The following is an 18059-nucleotide window of genomic DNA, read 5'->3' as shown; positions in this document are numbered from 1 at the left end:
ATTAACCCTTCCTCTAACTACTATCATATTTTTGTTAGACTAATATAAGATAGCAGTAACAATGCTTGGCTATTTAATTGTACTCATAAAATTCAATTTAAATATAAATTTTTATAACTTTAAAATTTTTAATTAATTATTTTCTTTCCTAACTAACCACCCATCTTTTGTAGAAGTAAAATTAATAATCCAAATTTTGTGTATATTTATTTCGTTTGAACTATAAATAAAATATGTAAAATTCTAAAAAAATATAAATACTTCTTAAATTAAACATATTGATAACACAATATTTATTTCATTAATTTATATATAAAAAATTCATATAAAACAATATTTAGCATTATTTTCAAAAAGTCTAAATAATTCAGTCAAAAAATACTTCATTAAATCATTTTAAGCTACTTTATTTTTAATTTCGATAATATTTTTATTTATATTGTTATATTTTTTCACGAATTTAACTTAAAAGGTAGATAAAAAAAACAACATGACATAATATATGTTCATTTTTCATCTTTTTTTCTTTTACTTTAAATCATTTCAACCCTACTTTATTTTTTACTTGATCCTCCTTAATTTTTATTTTACTTCAATAATTAAATATGCTTCACATCATTCATGTATATTTTTAATTTTTCTATTTTATATATATTAAATTTTATTTCATTGTATTCTATTTTTTTTATTTTCATTGTGTATTTTTTGTTATTAAGAAACAAAAATCACCTCAATACTCTGATCAAATCAAACAAAGACACTGTAATGTATCAGTTTCATTCTATAGGCAATTTTTTTTAACCGTTTCTCTTTTGTATTTTTTTAACTCTATACAAGGAGAAAAGAATAACAATAAAATGTTATAGAAAACCCATTTTTTAGGAGAAGAAATCCAATCCAATCAATCCTTGCGTTTGGACAGAGGTTATGTGAGGCGCCCTTACACCAGTTGCAAGCCAGCCATAAAGAGCCCCTCTAAAACCAACCTGTCCCGTTATTTTTCCACAGCTTAATTCCTTAACCACGTGTTTCTCAGGCATTTACGCAGAAAGAATAAAGGAATCTCTGTATACATATTGATTTGTATATTATAATTCTCCTATTATAATTAATGTCATTAATAAGTAAAGTTGATAAAAATATGATAAATAAAGTGATAGTAAAATAAGATAAAAAATAAAATTATTGTTAAGTTATATAAATGAAGTAAATTATAAAAAATTTTGCTAATTGTTACGGTGGGTAACCAGAGATTGGTGGGCCGGATGACGTTGGTAGGCCCAAACGTGTGAGGGAGGAGACTATCGCGTTTGCCCGAAACTCGGTGTTCCTCCGTCCGACTTGCACGTGTGAAAGAATGGGGGGTGGTACCTGCAAAGACACTCCGATGCCTAAGTTAGCAAGGGTATAAGCAGGTTTAGAATGTATTGGACTTAGTGATACCTGAGGGAAGTCAGAGTATTTATAGTGGTGAACCAATAACCACCGCTGAAGTAGTGCCACCTTTTTAGGCGGATAACCGTTCCCATATCTTAGGGAGGTTAAGATATGGCTCCTTGAAGTGGTTAGAGAGTTTCTAGGGGCAGTTACTCATTCGAATGAGTGTTATCTGCCAGCTAACCCTCGTATCCGACTTCTTTGGAGCAGGTCGTGTTTAGTACCGACTTCTGGGACGAGGGCTGGTACTGGAGGAGGGCCAACCCTTTGGGTTGGGCTTCTTTGCTTAGATCTTGGGCCCTATTTATTGGGCCAGGGTATGAACAGTGCCCCTACTCGAGCCCAATTTCTTTTTAAGAGTTGGGTTCGAGTATTCAACTCGGGGTTTTGGCCGATTTGCAGGAGGACCGACGTGATGGTTTAGGAACCGACGTGATCTTTCTTGACCTTTCGGTTCTGACAGTTACGTCTAATCAAGCGTCATGTCCGTTAGGGGTGTGCGTAGAGATTTAATGGCCTTGGTAACGGTGCATCTTCATTAATGACTGCCCCCATTTTACCATTATGCCCCTAACGTCTTTATAAATACTTTCCCTCTCTTTCGTTGTTTCGTTTCTGCAATCTTTCAAATTTCCCTTGCATTTGTTCGTGCTGTATTGTTGCGTTTCGAAGGTTCTTACTTCCTCCTGTCTTGATTTCAGACTCAAAGGTTAGTTTTTTCCCTTCTGTGACATGTTTTCTATTTGCGTGCCTTTATCTTGTAGGTAGATTTGGTTTGTAGGCTTTAGTTCCGTGCCCCTTCCCTTAGAGACCGTGTGTTGATTTTTCTTTTCTTTTGTAGGTTTCTTGTCACCCCCTTTTTTAAGAAAAGAAAATGGCTTCCGTAGATGCTCTCTCCCAGTGGGTAGACGTTACGGTTCTAGGGGAGGAGCCCTCTGTTGACACTGAATTTATCACCCACCTTCGTACTCACTATAGAATTTGTACTTCTGAAGAAGATGAGCCCAAGTACGAGTTGGTAGTCCCGGGTCCAGAAGACCGGGTTTGTTTCGGGAGGGCTGACGAGACGGCCCCTCATTTCTTTTTTATGTATGAGAGTATGGTCACTCGTTTGGGCGTTTTCCTCCCTTTTTCAGAGTTTGAAATGTCTGTATTGCGTCATTGCCGAGTGGCTCCCACCCAGCTTCACCCCAACTCTTGGGGTTTTCTAAAAATTTATCAATTTATCAGTCAGGCTCTAGAGTTTCCGACTTCTCTAAGGATTTTCTTTTACCTTTTCCATATGACCAAACCCTTCAGTGGGCTAAATAATAAGCAACAGTGGGTGTCCTTTCGAGCCATTCAAGGTCGGAGGCTTTTTACCCTTTTTGACGAGTCCTTTCACGACTTCAAGAACTACTTTTTCAAAGTGCAAGCTGTAGAGGGTCACCACCCCTTTTTCCTGGATGAGCATTCCTCTCCCCGATTTCCTTTATATTGGCTGGAGGCCTCCCCCTGCGAGAAATATGGTCTAGATGACCTAAATGAGGTCGAGGTAGCCATTGTGGGGTTCCTCCGAGAAGTGTGGGGGAGGGCCCCATACTTGGATACTAAAAAATTTTTCCAGGGGTCGCCGGCCTTTGTCCAGCCACAATTAGGTAGCTTTTTGCACTTCTTGCTTATTTCCGACTTGCGATTTCTTTTACCGACTTTGTCTGATTTTAGCTATCATTTTGTTTTTGCAGAGATGGCAAAGAAAAATGCTCAAGAGTCTTACCAGAGGGTTCAGGAAGCCAAGGCAAAGTCTCGAGCCAGGTCTGGAGGTGTTAGAATGGTTGTCTCTCCCCCTCCTCCTCCTCGGAACGTCGGGACTTCCTCTCAACCTATTGTAATTTCTTCCTCTGCTTCTTCTCTGCCGCCCCCTCCCGTCCGACCTACTCCTGAACCAGAGCCAAAGAAGCGCAAGACCTTAGAGTCTGGCGCTACTGGTGAGGCGGACGCTCTTGCGTTCGTCCGAAAGAACATCTATCCTCATGCTCGTATGAGTATGGATGATGTCTCTGTTCGGCACTACCTCACTACTGTGGTTGAGGAGAGTCTCAAGACGGCGGGGGTTTGTGGCAAACTCTTGGATATATTTGAGAAGACTCCCATCAGCTCTTTAGGGACGACCTCGAGGGTCGAGGAGCTGGAGGGTAGGCTTCGTATATATCAGGAGCATGAGAAGGAGTTGGAGGGGAAAGTCGCCAAACTGACGGAGGAGAGGGACAGCCTCAGAGAGAAGGGGAAGAAGTTGCAAGCCCAGTGCAACATGGAGATGGATTTGAGGAAAGCAGCGCAAGCCAGCTACAACAGTTTGTTTGCTGATCTTGTGTCTGTAAAGAATGACTTGCTGAATGCTCGGAAGGCCTATACCGAGTTGGAGGACTCTATTGCGGATGGTGCTGACGAGGCTTGGAGGATTTTCAAGGAACAGGTCGGAGTTATTGCTCCTGACTTGGACCTTTCTCCTTTGGACCCTGATAAGATTGTAGTTGATGGTGCCATCGTGGATCCTCCTGTCCCCGTGGTGGAGTCTGAGTCTGATTTAAAGACTCGGGGTCAGAGGATCATAGAGTCCCCTCCTCGTTCCAAGGATGCTCCGAGTTCCTCTACCGCTCCTCCGACTTCCTCTTCGACTCCTGCTTCTGGTGTTCCCCTTGACTCTGCTGGTGGTGATCCTCTTGAGAAGTGATTTTGGCTATTGGGGCCCGGCCTGTGGGCCCCTCTTTTTTAAACTCTTTATTTATTTTGGTAGTGTTTGAACAATTTTTTGGCCTTTTAGGGCCGTAAACAAAACACTTTATGATACCCCTTTTTATAAGGGTTATTGTAAGTTAAAAAATAAGTACCCTTTTTTGGATAAGGGTTCTGAATTTTCTTAAGGCAGCCTTGCTATTCTTTCGTAGTTTTTCCTTATCTCTTTTTGTTATTCCTAGTACTCAATTTTGTTTTATTGAGTTTTTCGTGACTTAGGCTACTTTTGCGATTCATTTTAGCTTTACTCGGCTTCGTTTTCCGACCTATGAGTCGGATTGCTTCCGAGTTTATCATGATCGACTTCTATAGCCTCTTTACGCCGACTTGTACCTCGTCGTTTTATCCTGACGACCATCTAGGTCGGTTCATGGGATTTTCACGTTTTGTCGAGCTTAAATCGGCGCGTTTCGTAGAAAAAAAATAAAAAGGGAATTTAAAAGAGATATTTAAAATGAAAAAGATCTTTATTAATTGAGGAGGTACCTTATTGCTACTAAGGGCTTTTGATAATTTATTTCCCTTAGCCCCTACTATGATGCCTCGTTAAAAACCCTTCTCCAGAAAAAACCCTTTGATTTTGGGAAAAAATCATGAAGCTGGGAAAAGAGTACATCAGGGAGTAGAGTTCGCTTCTTAGCTGTAGTACCTTTTCATATTACAAGCATGCCATGACCTTGGTAACTCGGTGCCGCCTAAGTCGGTCACCTTATAATAGCCCTTTCCTAAGACCTCCTCGATCTTGTATGGTCCTTTCCAATTAGCAGCGAGCTTTCCCTCCCCAGATTTGTTGACTCCAATGTCGTTTCTGATTAAGACTAAGTCGTCAGGGGTGAAATTCCTTCGAATGACTTTTTTGTTGTATCTTGTAGTCATCCTTTGTTTTAGCGCTGCTTCTCTTATTTGAGCTTCTTCTCGGACTTCAGAGAGCAGGTCGAGCTCTTCTTTGTGCCCCTGTATATTCCTGATCTCGTCGTGGAAAATCACTCTTGGGCTTCGCTCATTGATCTCTATTGGGATCATTGCTTCTACGCCATAGACTAGTCGGAAGGGCGTTTCTCCAGTGGCGGATTGGGGTGTTGTTCTGTAAGCCCATAGTACTTGTTGGAGCTCTTCAGCCCAAGCTCCTTTCGCATCTTGTAATCTTTTCTTCAGTCCTGCCAGTATGACTTTGTTGGCTGCTTCGGCTTGCCCGTTGGCTTGTGGGTGTTCCACCGAGGTGAACTGGTGTTTTATTTTCATACTGGCTACCAGGCTTCTAAAGGTGGAGTCAGTGAACTGGGTCCCATTATCTGTAGTGATGGAGTAAGGTATCCCATACCTTGTGATGATATTTTTGTAGAGGAACCTTCGACTTCTTTGTGCAGTGATGGTGGCCAGTGGTTCTGCTTCTATCCACTTTGTGAAGTAATCTATTCCCACTATTAGGTATTTAACTTGTCCTGGCGCCTGGGGAAAAGGACCTAACAGATCCATTCCCCATTTTGCAAAGGGCCATGGAGAAGTGATACTAATGAGCTCTTCTGGGGGAGCCACGTGGAAATTTGCATGCATTTGACATGGTTGGCACTTTTTCACAAATTCTGTGGCATCTTTCTGCAAGGTTGACCAGTAGAATCCTGCTCGGATCACTTTCCTGGCCAATGACCTGGCTCCGAGATGATTCCCGCAGATTCCACTGTGTACCTCCTCCAACACCTCGGTGGTTTTTGAGGTCGGCACACACTTTAGCAATGGTGTTGATATCCCCCTTCTATAGAGAACATTTTTCACCAAGGTATAGTGTTGTGCTTCCCTTCGGATTTTTTGGGCTTCTTTTTCCTCCTTAGGGAGGATGTCGAATTTTAGGTATTCGACTAAGGGGTTCATCCATCCGAGGTTCAATCCGACCACTTCAAGGACTTCTAGTGTGTCTTCCATTTTTACCACTGAAGGTTCCTGGAGAGTCTCTTGAATCAGGCTTTTGTTATTTCCTCCTGGCTTGGTGCTTGCTAGCTTGGATAGGGCGTCTGCTCTGCTGTTTAGATCCCGAGTTATGTGCTTCACCTCGGTTTCTGCAAAGCGCCCCAAGAGTTCCGAGGCTTTCTCCAAGTACCTTTTCAAAGTTGGGTCTTTTGCCTGGTACTCCCCACTTATTTGAGAGGTCACCACTTGGGAGTCACTGTATACCATCACTTTCGTAGCACCGACTTCTTCAGCCAGCTTTAATCCTGCGATCAAGGCTTCGTATTCTGCCTGATTATTTGAAGCTGGGAATTCGAACTTGAGGGAAACTTCTATCAGGGTTCCCCTTTCATCTACCAATATTATGCCTGCGCCGCTTCCTGTTTTATTGGAGGATCCATCCACATAGAGTTCCCAAGTAGTCGGTTTGTCCTCTTGATCCCCTGCATATTCGGCAACGAAGTCGGCGAGGCACTGGGCTTTAATCGCCGTCCGAGTTTCATACTTTAAGTCGAACTCGGAGAGCTCTATTGCCCATTGTACCATTCTTCCTGCAATATCCGTTTTTTGGAGGATTTGCTTCATGGGTTGATTCGTGCGGACTCTTATTGTGTGAGCCTGAAAGTAAGGCCGTAGCCTTCGAGAGGCTATTACTAAGGAGTAGGCGAACTTTTCTAATTTGTGGTACCTTAGCTCAGGGCCCTGTAGAACTTTACTGATGAAGTAGATTGGGTGTTGCCTGGCCTCCTCTTCTCTTATCAAGGCTGCTGAGACAGCCCTGTCTGCCACGGAGAGGTATAGGATGAGGTCTTTTCCGGCTATAGGTCGGGTCAAGATAGGAGGCTGGGTCAAAAACTTTTTGAACTCCTGGAACGCCTCCTCGCATTCGGGAGTCCACTCAAACTGATACCCCTTTCTCAGTAGGGAGAACAGCGGAAGGGATCTTAGTGCTGATCCTGCCAAAAATCTGGAGAGAGCTGCTAGTCGGCCATTCAGCTGTTGGACCTCTCTCAAACAAGTCGGGCTTTTCATCTCTAGGATAGCTCTACACTTGTCGGGATTGGCTTCAATCCCTCTTTGTGTTAGCATGAATCCTAGAAATTTTCCTGCCTCCACTGCGAAGGCGCACTTTGCAGGATTTAGTCTCATCCCGTGCAACCTTATGGTGTCGAAGACTTGTGAGAGGTCAGACAAGAGGTCGACTTCCTTCTTGGTCTTTACCAACATATCGTCGACGTATACTTCCATTAAGTCTCCTAAGTGAGGGGAAAACACCTTGTTCATCAGCCTCTGATATGTGGCCCCTGCATTTTTCAATCCAAATGGCATGACCACGTAGCAAAAGTTAGCTCTGGGCGTGATGAATGATGTTTTTTCCTGGTCTGGTTCATACATCGGGATTTGGTTATATCCCGAGTAGGCGTCCATAAACGACAAGTATTGATAACCCGAGCTAGAGTCTACTAGGGCATCAATGCTTGGTAGTGGATAAGGGTCCTTGGGACATGCCTTATTTAAGTCGGTGTAGTCGACGCACATTCTCCATTTGCCATTTTGTTTTTTGACTAGCACTACATTGGCTAGCCATGTTGGGTATTTGACTTCTTTGATGAAGCCGGCTTCTAGGAGCGCCTGTACTTGTTCTTCTACTACTAGGGCTCGTTCTGGGCCGAGCTTGCGTCTTCTCTGTTGCACAGGTCGGGACCCTGAGTAGACCGAGAGCTTGTGAGACATGAGCTTGGGGTCTATCCCAGGCATGTCGGAGGCCTTCCAGGCGAAGAGATCGGAGTTATCTTTTAGGAGCTTAGTCAACCCTTGTCTTAAGGTTTCCCTTAGGTTGGCTCCTATGTGAGTATTTTTTCCTTCCTCTTTGCCGACCTGAATCTCCTCGGTTTTTCCCCCGGGCTGGGGTCGCAGCTCTTCTTTAATCCTTGCTCCACCGAGCTCTATTGTGTGAACCTCTTTGCCTTTTCCTCTCAGGTTTAGGCTTTCGTTGTAGCATTTTCTTGCTAGCTTCTGATCTCCCTTCACCGTTGCTATCCCTGCTGGGGTCGGGAATTTCATGCAAAGGTGGGGTGTCGATACCACCGCCCCGAGTCGATTAAGGGTAGCTCTGCCGATTAGAGCATTATAGGCCGACCCCACGTCGATGACTATGAAGTCTATACTCAGAGTCTTTGATTTCTCCCCCTTTCCAAAGGTGGTGTGGAGGGGCAAAAATCCTAGTGGCTTTATTGGCGTGTCACCTAGTCCGTACAAGGTGTCGGGGTAGGCTCTCAACTCTTTCTCGTCTAAACCTAGCTTGTCGAAGGCGGGCTTGAATAGGATGTCCGCCGAGCTTCCTTGGTCTACTAGTGTTCTGTGTAGATGGGCATTTGCCAGGATCATGGTGATTACCACTGGGTCGTCGTGCCCAGGGATTATTCCTCGCCCATCTTCCTTTGTGAATGAAATGGTTGGGAGGTCGGAGGACCCCTCTTCAACCTGGTACACTCTCTTGAGGTGTCTCTTACGAGAGGATTTCGTGAGTCCCCCTCCTGCAAACCCTCCTGAGATCATATGGATATGTCTTTCCGGAGTTTGCGGTGGTGGGTCTCTTTTGTCCATATCATCTCGCTTTCTTTTTCCATGACTGTCCGACCTTTCTATGAGATATCTGTCAAGCCGACCTTCTCTGGCCAGCTTTTCTATCACATTTTTAAGGTCGTAACAGTCGTTTGTAGAGTGCCCATATATCTTATGGTACTCACAGTAATCCCCGCGACTTCCCCCTTTTTTATTCTTAATAGGTCTGGGGGGAGGCAGCCTTTCGGTGTTACAAATTTCTCTGTATACATCCACTACAGGGACTTTCAATGGAGTATAAGAGTGATATTTTCTTGGCCTATCAAGGCCGAGCTCTTCCTTCTTCTTCGCTTCCCTCTCCCTCTCTTTCGTTGAGGGAGGGTGCCCGAGTCGCAAACTTGGGTCTCTTAGCCTAGCGTTTTCTTCCATATTGATGTATTTTTCGGCTCTTTCCTGTACATCATTTAAAGAGGCGGGGTGTCTTTTTGATATGGACTGTGAGAAGGGACCTTCTCTAAGACCATTGACTAGCCCCATGATGACTGCTTCAGTGGGCAGGTCTTGAATCTCCAAACATGCTTTGTTGAACCTTTCCATATAGGCCCGTAAGGACTCTCCGACCTCCTGTTTTATTCCCAGGAGACTTGGTGCATGCTTTACTTTATCCTTCTGGATGGAGAACCTCATCAAGAACTTTCTTGAGAGGTCTTCAAAACTGGTAATTGACCTCGGAGGGAGGCTGTCGAACCACTTCATCGCTGCTTTTGACAAGGTTGTCGGAAAAGCTTTGCATCGCGTAGCGTCAGAAGCGTCGGTCAGATACATCCGACTTTTAAAGTTGCTCAGATGATGCTTTGGATCGGTGGTTCCATCGTAGAGGTCCATATCGGGGCTTCTAAAGTTTCTCGGAACTTTTGCCCTCATTATGTCCTCGCTAAACGGATCTTTCTCTCCTAAGGGAGAATGTTCTTTATCGTCGTGGGAATCCCGACTTTTGAGGAAGGATTCTAATTTTAAGAGTTTTCTTTCTAACTCTTTTCGTCGCTCCATCTCCTCTTTTAGGTTCTTTTCAGCTTCCTTTTGTCGTTTCCGCTCCTGTTCTAGCTGCTCGAGGCGGCTATGGATTAATCCCATAAGCTCACTAGTGTGGGAGGGTCCTTCTTTTTCTGATTCGCGCCCCTCCGAGGAGTTCACCTTCGGATTTTTGATTCCGGAGGTGCCTTCCCTATGTTGATCATTAGCTTCCTGGTGGAGGTTCTGATCTGCTTCATTGTTTCCGGTGTTCAAATTCTCTTGATCAGAATCTGTCTCCACATGACCTTCTTCAGGGGATCTTTTCGCCATCACTGGTTGATCTCTCGGGTCCCCGGCAACGGCGCCAATGTTACGGTGGGTAACCAGAGATTGGTGGGCCGGATGACGTTGGTAGGCCCAAACGTGTGAGGGAGGAGACTATCGCGTTTGCCCGAAACTCGGTGTTCCTCCGTCCGACTTGCACGTGTGAAAGAATGGGGGGTGGTACCTGCAAAGACACTCCGATGCCTAAGTTAGCAAGGGTATAAGCAGGTTTAGAATGTATTGGACTTAGTGATACCTGAGGGAAGTCAGGGTATTTATAGTGGTGAACCAATAACCACCGCTGAAGTAGTGCCACCTTTTTAGGCGGATAACCGTTCCCATATCTTAGGGAGGTTAAGATATGGCTCCTTGAAGTGGTTAGAGAGTTTCTAGGGGCAGTTACTCATTCGAATGAGTGTTATCTGCCAGCTAACCCTCGTATCCGACTTCTTTGGAGCAGGTCGTGTTTAGTACCGACTTCTGGGATGAGGGCTGGTACTGGAGGAGGGCCAACCCTTTGGGTTGGGCTTCTTTGCTTAGATCTTGGGCCCTATTTATTGGGCCAGGGTATGAACACTAATTATAACTAAAAATTTTTAATTACCAAACTTTTTCATTCAGAAATTACTCATAAATACAAATAAGAAGCTAACTCTTTTCAGCAGCTCAAATTTCCATTCATGAATTATTTTTACTCCTCGAATAGTAATAAATAATAGACCTTTGACACTGTATCACTTTTTTTTTAAGATTTAGATTCTCTAAAGTTTGAATTTTACTTTAAAAAGTAAAGTGTGAACTTTTACTATTTATTTCATAAGTGGGACTAAGAAAAAATATAAGAGAAAAATTATTTAAGGATGAAAAATCATACTTTACCTTCTAAAGTGAAAATTCAAAATTTAGAGGATCCAAATTCTTTTCTTTAACATGATGTTCATTTAATTGGAATGCACTATTATTAATTTATTATTACTAAAATTCTAAGGTTATTACTTATCACATTAACATGTAGTAGTTTGGACCCTAAGAGTGTTTGACTTATTCTTCGCGTGCTGGTTACATATTAGATCTTAGATCTTTTCTTTTCTTTTTTTTTTTCTTTAATTTCCCAGATACAAAAAACATTCCCTGTTTCCTATGTTTTTGTCGGTAACAAAACTGATCCATTCTAGTATTCCCTTCTCAACTACGAAGCCATAGCACAAGATCCAAAGTTCTAACTTTCGGTGGTTAATCTCAATGGGTTTGCTTCAATTTCTTCTTCTGACATCTCAAGAGGTGAGGAAGTTAACTCGTTAATAGCTGCATTTGGATGACACGTGGCAATCTTCAAAACTATGCTTTTTCCACAAACCTGAACTTGATCATGGAATTTTTTAGCCCATTGATTTTAATTGAAGTCCAAAGATTTGAACTTTGAGCAGCATTTGATGATGGGTGTTCAATGAAGTTTCAGTTCATAGCTTCCCAGTTAAGTCTTGGTACCTTTTTTACATTTTTGCAAATTATAAGATGAATCTGGGATTCAAATTCCTGTGTCATGCTGAAACCAAGAGGTTAATTTCATTGTTAGGAGTGATAGTAGTTATAGTTTTAGTGGTTCAGTTTTCTGAACTTCCATATAGTGAATTTGTTACTTCCCTTGCTGGCAAGATTACTAGTTTCTCAATGGATGCATCTATGGTTGATTCTAAACTGGAGGGTAATATTGATAATACACACCCAAATGGTTCAACTCCTGCATCCCAATTAGATCAAGATAGAAGTTCACTAGTTCACAATAATGGCAATGGTTCATCCATCAATAGTGCACCTTCTAACCATGCACCAGCACCACAGAGTATGGTGGCATTGTCAAATCAAACATCGCTAAATTCAGAAACAGATTCAACAAGTCCAATGATGTCTGTCATGTCCAATTCAAGTTTGGCGAAAAAAGACACGACAAAGGGTGAGAGTTCTGGTTCTTTGCTGGGTAATAATTCAAAGGTTGGTAATGGCAAGTATGTGACTAAAAAGAATCCCAAAGGGAAGCCCTCTAAAGTAGTTTCGATATCCGACATGAACTTATTGTTGCAGCAAAGTCATGATTCATCCCAATTAGTGGTATGTAACTGAATGATGGGTTGAAAAATCAGTATTGTAGATTGAACTTCACCAGTAGATTTCTTATTCGTCTCGATTTTGAATGTTTTTAGAAACCAACAAGGTCTTCAGCTGTTGATCAGGAAATATTTCATGCAAGATTTGAGATCGAAAATGCACCTATCATCACGAATGATTCGAGACTTTACCTACCTCTCTACAGGAATGTCTCCATGTTCAAAAGGTATGATGAATAATTGTCAATGTGATTAAATGGCCTAATTCTGGTTGAACTATTAATATCTTATTACATCTTAGATTGATTTAAGTTGATAATAGATTCATTTTGTTATTATGTTAGTTTTTATCTTTGGCTTATGAATCCGCTCACCTCATTATATGCAAATGATCTTAGTAAAGTCAGTAACATCGAATTATTTTATTGTCCGGATCACCATTCTAGTACCATCATATATCTTTTTCTGTCTTGGTTTAACTGATATCATTCAAATAATCATGACTGTGTAGGAGTTATGAACTAATGGAGAAGATGCTCAAAGTTTACATCTACAAAGATGGAGACAGACCGATCTTTCATGAGCCCTTACTGGATGGAATATATGCATCTGAAGGATGGTTCATGAAACTAATGGAGGAAAACAAACACTTTGTCACTCAAGATCCCGAATCGGCTCACCTGTTCTACATACCTTTCAGTTCAAGATTGTTGCAGTTGACTATCTATGTTCGAAACTCACACAATCGTTCGAACTTAATCCAATACATGGCAAAGTATGTGGACATGATTGCAGGAAAGTATCCATTTTGGAGTAGAACTGATGGAGCAGATCACTTTGTCGTTGCTTGCCATGATTGGGTATGCCTCTTTCCACACATCTACAATATTTCCAAATTTTGTTCTTGTATTCAAGATAATCAATGTAGTGTCTGCTTGTGTTCTCTCTTACATTGCAATTTGCATCATTGTCTTGCTCATGTTCATGCAAATTCTCATTAAATATGATAACCACAGCAACTATAGGGGTCATCCGTGGAATAAGGGATGGTTGCTAATCGCTCCGATCTTAGAGCAGGATTGAAAAGAAAGCACAGAGGAAGACCTTAAATAAACATATTGTAATTTGCATCATTGATAACTTTTGATAAGTAGCATTAGTAAATTTCTCCCCAAATTCTATCTTGTTAGTTATGGATTGTAGTATTTCATGCATGATGCCATGTCTACTAGCCCATGTATGATTGAATCATGAATTTCTGTTGAAGCAGTTTGACCAGTAAATTGAGTGGGAAGGGTAGTTTTAACAAGCACCATTTCTCATCACCAGGCTCCTGCAGAGACAAGAGGGCGAATTCTAAATTGCATCAGAGCCCTCTGCAACGCGGACATCGAAGTAGGATTCAAAATAGGCAAGGATGTTTCTCTTCCAGAAACATACATAAGATCACCCAACAACCCTGCCAAAAACATAGGGGGAAACCCCCCTTCCGAGAGGCCTATCCTTGCATTCTTCGCCGGCGGATTACACGGCTATGTTCGGCCAACTCTGCTTAATCACTGGGAGAACAAAGAACCTGACATGAAAATATCAGGTCCATTGCCACATGTGAAGGGCAATGCAAACTACATTGAGCTAATGAAGAGTAGCAAGTTCTGCATTTGTGCTAGAGGGCATGAAGTTAACAGCCCCCGTGTCGTGGAGGCGATCTTCCATGAATGTGTTCCGGTGATCATATCTGATAACTTCATACCACCTCTCTTTGAGGTCTTGAACTGGGAATCTTTCGCCGTGTTCGTCGCGGAGAAAGATATTCCGAATTTGAGGAGCATTCTGCTTTCAATATCTGAAGAGAAGTACTTGGAGATGCATAAGAGGGTGAAGAAGGTGCAAAAACATTTTGTGTGGCATTATAAGCCTGTAAAATATGATTTGTTTCATATGTTGCTTCATTCCATTTGGTACAATAGACTTTTCCGAATAAGCCACTCTTAAATTATAGCAAGTATATTTTTTTGTAGAGAGCTCATACTTTGTTGAAATTTGATCACTTGTTTATCTTCTTTTATTTGGAATTTGATCAAAGTGTGAAAGTGCTGATTCTGTTATAGCAGAAAAAGGAAAGACAGGTGTGGTGTATCGATGATGATATTTGTTTCACAATATTTTAAGGTTTTTGTTTCACAAGACGAATATAAAAATCAACTATTAAATTAATCATAATATAAATATACAAGTTTATATTTATATATATTACTTTATACATTTTTTTACTAAATAATTATTTATGAAAATAATTTAAATTATGAAAATAAAATAATCAAATCGATCATACAAAATACTCAAACTTTTTATAACAGTTCAATCAAATATTTTCAACAACACCAAATATATATCTCTCGATGTAGTTGATTTTTTATATTTATGTATCAGTATTGTTTTTCATTATTATTGAAAATTTAAATATTTTTAAATATTATTATCCTTTAGAAAGTAATATCTTAAGTCAACTGTCATGGCCTTGGACACACTCCAACGCTACCCTGACACTCGAACTTACTCAACCTCTTGAATTAATACAAAGTCAGCCTAACCTTTAGTATTTAGCAAGAAAGTTAAGAACACAAAAGAACACAAGAGAAAGGAAGCTTTGGTGAAAAGAACACTTTATTATTCAAGTGTTTGTTACAAATGACTTTTACACTCAAACTCTAACTCTCTTCTCCTATTTATAGCCATCTACCTCCTTAATGGATGGTTAGACTTAAATCTAATTAACGGTCCAGATTAATAATCCAGAACCTTCATTACAAATATCTATCCTACCACAACTTTCTAAATACTTCTAGATTATTCCATACTACTCTTCATACTTCTATATACATCCACACTCTTTTAGATTACTCTATGGCTTTCTAGAGTCTTCTAGAATCTTCTAGGGTATTTCGGGACCTTCTAGGATATTCTAGAACGTTCCGGAATCATCTAGAGCATTTTTAAACACTCCAGAAAATTATACAAACACCGTTAAATCTAACATTCTAAAATTTACTGTGACATTCTCCCCCACCTAATGTGCAGACGTCTTCGTCGTGTTCTGTTCATGATAGCACTCTAGGTATTCTTGGAATTACCACAGATCTTCACGAGCTTCCCAGCTAGTTTCGATTATCGGGAGTCCTTTCCACTTGATCAAGTATTGGATACTTGGTGGTACTCCTCTTCGTCGCACGACGTGATTAGCTAAGATCTCTTCGATTTCTTTATCAAAGGACCTAATCACCACAGGCAGAGCACGACTTGAGTCACCTCTACTCGGATCATCTTGGTCTTCATGATATCGTTTAAGCATACTCACATGGAAGACTTGGTGGATCTTCATAGAGGGAGGGAGTTGTACTTTATAAGCAATCTTCCCAACACGTCCAATGATCTCAAATGGCCCTTCGTATTTGCGGATTAAACCCTTATGAACCTTGCGAAAGGCTTTGAATTGTTGTGGAAGAAGTTTAATCATTACCTTATCTCCCACTTGATAGCTTGCATGTCTCCTCTTCTTATCTGCCCATTTCTTCATCCTCTTTGCAGCTTTGTCGAGGTAAGAACGAGAGATATCTGCTTGTTCTTCCCATGATTTAATCATATGATAAGTTTCAGAGCTCTTCCCTGAGTAAGAGGAAGAAAGAGAGTGTGGTGTAAGTGGCTGTTATCCGGTCACAATCTCGAATGGACTCTTTCTTGTGGACTCGCTCTTTTGCAGATTATATGAAAACTGAACAATGTCTAGGAGTTTTATCCAATCCTTCTGATTAGCGCTTACAAAATGTCCCAAGTAACGCTCGAGTAAGGCATTCACTCTCTCAGTCTGTCCGTCGGTTTGAGGATGGAAGCTTGTTGAGAAATGAAGCTCCGACCCAAGGAATTTGAACAGCTTTGTCCATAGTCGTCCTGTGAAGCATGGATCTCGATCACTAAAGGTAGCATACTTCGAAAATCGATCCACTACCACAACAATAGATCCAAACCCCTCAGACTTTGGTAAGGCAGAGATGAAATCTAAAGACACACTTTTTCACAATCGCTCTGGCGGCGGCAGAGGTTCTAACAATCCATTTGATGTCGTGTTTTCAATCTTATCTTGTTGGCACACAAAACAAGTCTTTACATAACTCTCTACTTCATCCCTCATTTGAGACCAATAATAGGAAGATTCAATAAGTGCCAAGGTCATTCGTTGGCCTTGATGACCAGCCCATTTGGTGTCGTGGCATTCCTTCACTAGCTTTCTCCTTATATTTTTTCACTTAGGAACGTATAGTCTTCTCCCTTTGGTGTAGAGAAGGTCGTCTTCTAGTCAAAATCGTTTAGTCTTACCTTCTCTAGCCAATTCCACCAATTTCTTGGCTAAGGGATCATGATGCAACCTTTCCTTGATGGTATGCAAAATATCTCCTTCGACATGGAAATAACTGTCATCCTGTATGGTGCTGAGACAAGTGGTTTCGCTCCTACCTCCAATTCAATCTTGTGGTCCACCTTCATCCTAGGTGGTAGTTGTTTCGACAACTCGAGAGGCATCACATCCTTATTTCCTTCAAGGACTTTCTTGATTTTAGGAAAAATAGCTTCTCCTTCGAATGTTGACTCCACTTGTAGTAGAGCAAAAGACATCATTTCCTCCTTCTTAAACCCTTTCTTGAGTTGCATAGCAAAAAGCATCGATTGTCCTCTACCTTTAGAGACTGTAGGGACCATGCATGGAGACCCTTTTTCCATGACGCATACTATGTCATAGTATAGCATAGGTATTATATTTGTCTTCTTTTGTAAATCGAGTCCGATGACTATTTTGAAATCATTCATGGGTGCTACTGAGAAATCCACAAGGCCCTTTCAAGAATTAAGAGTCATCTCAACCTCTTTTGCCACTCCCTTAAGGGGGTTCACCCTTGGTATCCACGGGTTTGAACGAGCCATTCTTTTCGATGATCTTCAACCCAAATCTCTTTGCTTTATTAGGCATGATGAAGTTGTTGTAGCACCAGTGTCGATTATAGCCATGGCGAATTTTTTATTGATAAAGGCTTTGACATACATTAAGCCTTTCATTTCTGCAATGCTTGCCTCTTTGTCCTTCACGGCATTCATGAGTTGGATAGATCCAACACACTTAGTTACTTGAGATTGAGCCTCTCATTCTTCGGCGATAGATGTCAGAGTCCCTAACTTAGGACAGTCCTTTATTTGGTGTGGTCCCTTGCACATAAAGCATCCTCCTTTGGGCACGAAAACTTTCTTTTTTTCCTCGTACTCTTTCTTTGAAGAGTATTTTCCTTCCTACTTGGTTGAGAAACTCTTCCCCTTGTCTCCCCCACCTTTAGTAGAACTAGGTTTGGAGGAAGACTTAGATTTAGAGTCTCCTCTATGATACTCAATGAGTGATTCGGCTACCACGATGACCTCATCGATATCCTTAACATCCTTCTTTGTAGTTCTTGCTTTGTCCAAGGTTGGAGTTGGGGATTTGAAGCGTAAGAGTAGTGAATTCCGTCCTTATGTAGTCGTTAATCGTACTCTTGCACTTTAACTCCCTCAACTTCTTCCTTGCTTCATAGACCATATTATCATGAAAGAATTATCTTTTTAACTCTCTTTTGAAATCTTTCCATGTGGCTATCTTGCAAGTACCATTTTTCATATCTACGCACTTTCTCTTCCACCACAAAGTAGCATTCTCAAAAAGGTAGAGAGCTAAAGTGCATACCTTTGTTGCTTCTTCGACCAACTCTTGGCCTTCAAAGTACATCTCTATTTACTATAGGAAGTTCTCCACCTCTCGAGCGTCCCTCACACCCTTGAACTCCTTTGGCTTTGGGAGATCAATCTTTGTCGTCT

The 18059-nt window shown here is 41.3% G+C and overlaps 1 protein-coding gene across 1 annotated transcript; it reads left to right on the top strand.

Annotated features, from left to right (window-relative positions):
* Positions 1 to 11055: 11055 nt before the first annotated feature.
* On the top strand, positions 11056 to 14348 carry LOC107622829 (putative glycosyltransferase At5g03795). Its single transcript, XM_016324872.3, has 4 exons — positions 11056 to 12168; positions 12261 to 12391; positions 12676 to 13024; positions 13494 to 14348. The coding sequence occupies exons 1-4, from the start codon at positions 11575 to 11577 to the stop codon at positions 14157 to 14159; spliced, it is 1740 nt and encodes a 579-aa protein (XP_016180358.1). The 5' UTR covers positions 11056 to 11574; the 3' UTR covers positions 14160 to 14348.
* Positions 14349 to 18059: the final 3711 nt, after the last annotated feature.

This window comes from Arachis ipaensis, chromosome B10, assembly GCF_059453495.1.
Source record: "Arachis ipaensis isolate K30076 ecotype BB chromosome B10, ASM5945349v1, whole genome shotgun sequence".
In the NCBI taxonomy this organism is placed as follows: Eukaryota; Viridiplantae; Streptophyta; class Magnoliopsida; order Fabales; family Fabaceae; genus Arachis; species Arachis ipaensis.
Note: the sequence above shows the minus strand (reverse complement) of the source record. Positions and strands in the feature narration are given on the sequence as shown.

Bases quoted from the DNA above. Each gene is read 5' to 3' on its own strand.
- LOC107622829 (XM_016324872.3), top strand. From the start codon at position 11,575: ATGAATCTGGGATTCAAATTCCTGTGTCATGCTGAAACCAAGAGGTTA. The intron at 12,392-12,675 runs GTATGATGAATA...ATGACTGTGTAG, and splicing joins AATGTCTCCATGTTCAAAAG to GAGTTATGAACTAATGGAGA. The intron at 13,025-13,493 runs GTATGCCTCTTT...TCTCATCACCAG, and splicing joins TCGTTGCTTGCCATGATTGG to GCTCCTGCAGAGACAAGAGG.